The sequence below is a fragment of the Nicotiana attenuata genome, chromosome 1 (genome assembly GCF_001879085.1).
Source record: "Nicotiana attenuata strain UT chromosome 1, NIATTr2, whole genome shotgun sequence".
NCBI lineage: Eukaryota > Viridiplantae > Streptophyta > Magnoliopsida > Solanales > Solanaceae > Nicotiana > Nicotiana attenuata.
In genome coordinates, this window is record NC_031989.1 from 51,989,173 (window position 1) to 51,992,968 (window position 3,796).

Genomic DNA, 3,796 nt, shown 5'->3' on the forward strand with positions numbered 1-3,796 from the left:
ATTCCAAGTCAACGGCTACTGGCCTTTCTCCTCCCGCATCCATGGCTCTCCTCTTACGAGGCATTAGACCACCATCCTCAGGAGAAGTATCATTATCCTCATCAAGAAGTGAAAAGAGTTGAGGAGCATAAGCAGAGGACAAAACGGGGCCAGGCCCTCAGACTGCAGTGTCCAAGGAAGGGGTCGGCACAGAAGCGGCAGTAGTCGCAATGGGGGCAGAAGCTGAAGGGCATCAGCCTTCCTCCGGAAGGATGGCACTGATGCCCGGATCCTTTGAGAGGACCCCCTACCTGGGTAAGAAAAAACCGTCGAAGTCAGCAAAACAAGTCAGTATACAACAAAAAATGGAACAATCATGAGCAAATAAGGAAAGTTACCTGTCGAAGGAACAGCTGGTCTGAACTTCTTGATGAAGCTCGACTAGTCGCGGATCCTTATGACGTGGGGAAGGATTTGCTCGACTCAGTCAGAAATGCACATAATTAAAAAAGGGAGGTTGAGTGTTGGCTGCAAGGAAAGAAAGAGTCCTTCAACTAATTCCAAGTAAGTAAAAGAACGCAAACAAAAAACGAGCACTTACGTGTTTAATTCCAAGCCTCTAGAAAGCCATCAACGTTAGCCACCACGTCCTCGGTCCTAACGTAGAAAACTTGAGCCAGAATTGGCAACTGGACTTATCATCCGTCTTCACCACCAAACATTTGTCCCCGCGATGGTGAAGATTCAGTACTGTCCCCCTATAGAAGCTAGGGGAAGTTGAACCAATTGCTGTAGTGTCAGCTCGACCCCGGCTAGCTTAACAAATTTGGTCAGCATTCTAATAATTTTGTAGACGTACGGTGCATGTTGAGCGGGGAAAATGCCGAAGTGATGACATAATTCCTCCACCAATGGAAGGATGGTGATTAAATAACCGATGGGGAAAGGATAAGCGTATAGACCGCAATATCAGGGGCGATGAATCTGTACCACGTCCTCCCCGGCCGTAATTATTTCAACGTGATTTGGATGGCCGAATTTGGCCTTGTGTTCCGCCAATTCCATAGGTGTCATCTTCGATTGAAAGATTCTAGGCGCAGCGTAAGTAATTTGCTGAGGTCGAACCTAGCGTCAGGATTGCGGGGAATTATTTCCCCCACTGACGGGAATGCTACGCCGTCAACAATGGCGGAAGCACCCTCCCCATAAGAAAGAAACATAACTACTATAGGAGGAACACGGCTCCCTTCACCAGCGTTTGATGGTAAGTCATACATGGTGCAAAGTAGTAAAGAGGAATAACGAGCGGGAAAGAATGGAAATTGAGTAAGGCAACAGGGTGAGGAAAGGAAGTTTAGAGAAGAAAATGGTAACAAGGATGGTGCTTTGGAAAGTTAGAGAAACAAACTTCAAACTCAAGTCCAAAAACCTCAATATATAGAGATCATGGCACTAAACCCGAAAACGACTCGTCATAATTGGCACCGGAATCGAAACGGCAGGTCCAATCAAGGGTCACGCATCAATCGAGGCAACACATCGAAAATATGCATCATAATGACGCTTGGCGTCATTATATTCCTTGGGCAGGATAACTCTAACAAATCACTCGAGAAACATGAGGTATTTGAAATATGCGGCACATAGAGAGCCACGTAGCCTGCTCGACACGATGATTACGACTCTTGCAACTTACTCGATAAGTTCTACCAAAAAACTACATTATCTGCTCATTAAGCTCCCCTGCGAGGACGGCCTTAATAAGCAGAGGGACTAACTATATGGGTCAAAAATTATCTCTAATATGATTCAATCATATTAGCATTAAATAGGCATTCACAGGCTGTCATGTGTCACCAATACGACTCCAATGAAGGCCTGCCCAAGGTCGAAGTGGTTCTAGAAACAATGAAGGTTGCAGCTGAAGAGTCAGCAAAGGTCAAGCTTGAGGAGTCGTCAAAGATCAAGGTCGAGGTCGAGCATCCTTGCGGAGTTATAACGGCTAGCTTCAGGATATGACACTAAAAAGAATATTCTAGTGGATATTTTCTGCACCTATACTATTAGGGTTTCTAAGAACATGTTCCCTATAAGTAGAAAGGGACACAATGATAGTGGGGAGGAGATATTCATTTGTAAAAAACACATTGACTTTAAAGAGAAAATCTGTTCCTATTACAAGCATACAAAAATAATCTTTTTACTGAGATTCTTGTCGAGCATTTCCACTGGATCCAAGAACAACCTGAGTGTTCAAAGGTTCATCAATCGTTCATCATTGTCAGAAAGAATATCCGCAGATCTCGTCTCTTTATGAGTGACCCACACGTTTTTATTTATTTAAATGCCACTTGTGCTATTTATTGATATTTAATGTCGTATTCCATCTTTTTGGATCATTAAACACTGTTATTATTGCTTACATTCATTATCATCCGGACGAATATACAAGTTATTTGTCATTAAACCGGTAACCTTGTCTTTAGGATATTATTATTAGCTAAGATTGACTCTCCTTTATTTAAATCTAATTGGTTGAACCAAGATCTATATTTTTGATCAAACACCTTTAAGAATGAATGGAGAAGAGAATTATAGAGCATGAATAGAGTAAATAATCAATCGTAGGAATGAGTATGAAGCAAAAGCAAACATATCAAAATGTCTATATCGTCGTTCATTAAATTTGGAAGTGCTGAAATGCTACAAGCTATCAAGTTTGGTAAGGCTTTAATTTGATCATTACAAGCAGTAGTTCTTTTATCACTTGGACTATTATTTGAAAAAAGATAGAACAAAATATGAAGTCGGTGAGTCTTCCTCTCTTTATTTCTTCTACACTGTCATCATCAATGACCTAAATATCAGTTGATCCTGCAAATGGATGATAATAATATAACCAGTCATAACTCAAAAGTGAATGTAGTTGAAGAATCACATGAAAGGTGAAAATTATCTTGAAAAGCAGAAAATAAATCTTACAGGTCACAGTTGACGGTCTTAGAAACAGTAATGTCCAATGTTACACCACACTTGGTAGGGAGAGCCTGGGCAGCGTCTTCCTTCAAATTTGCATACCTGTTGGCAGCAGCCTTGACACAATTACATGCAGCCGTCTTGTCAGCAGTGTTTTGAGCCATACCTTCTAACGCCTTCACACCATTACAGCAAGCTGCATTTGGATCACCACCCTGAGTAAGGTAAGGGATACAAGGTGCTAAAGAAGCATCCACTTGACCACAAGTAAGAGCCTGCCCTGGCTCAACCATGAACTGAATCATGGCCAATACTGCAATTGCTGAAATAATGATTCCCTTCATCTTTCTTGTCTGTGGAAGATATATTGAGTTACAAAATTCAAGTTGTATGTTTTTCTAAACTCTCTGAATTGCTATGATGTTTGAAGCAGGCTGTGTTAGGCATATATAGGACTCTCCTGATGAGTGCAAACAAATAAGTAAACAGAATGCTGTTTGGGAATAGGTCAGAGCTGTTACACTAATTTGGCTTTTTCTTGATCTTGATATGTCATTCATAGGGAAACAATCTTCCAAATCTGTTTCTTTCTCCTTATAGTTTCTTTGTAACATATATAGATCAATATATCTTCTCTTTACCGGTCAATTCTTACTCTAGCCTCATTATGTTTTTGAGATAGCTGGATCGATTGAGACTAGTTTTCCTGGAGTAGATACTCATATCATCACAGAGCTGGAAGTTAATGGTTCAAAATATTCTTCAAAATTTGGTTTTGATTAGATTCAATGGAATTTCATTAGGCATAATAAATAAAATTAAGATAGTTTTGTCAATGATT

The 3,796-nt window shown here is 40.6% G+C and overlaps 1 protein-coding gene across 1 annotated transcript; it reads right to left on the reverse strand.

The window, feature by feature from the left end:
- Window positions 2,638-3,374, reverse strand: LOC109240998 (non-specific lipid-transfer protein A-like). Its single transcript, XM_019407708.1, has 2 exons — window positions 2,962-3,374; window positions 2,638-2,853 (listed from the first exon to the last, which is right to left on the reverse strand). The coding sequence occupies exons 1-2, from the start codon at window positions 3,297-3,299 to the stop codon at window positions 2,844-2,846; spliced, it is 348 nt and encodes a 115-aa protein (XP_019263253.1). The 5' UTR covers window positions 3,300-3,374; the 3' UTR covers window positions 2,638-2,843.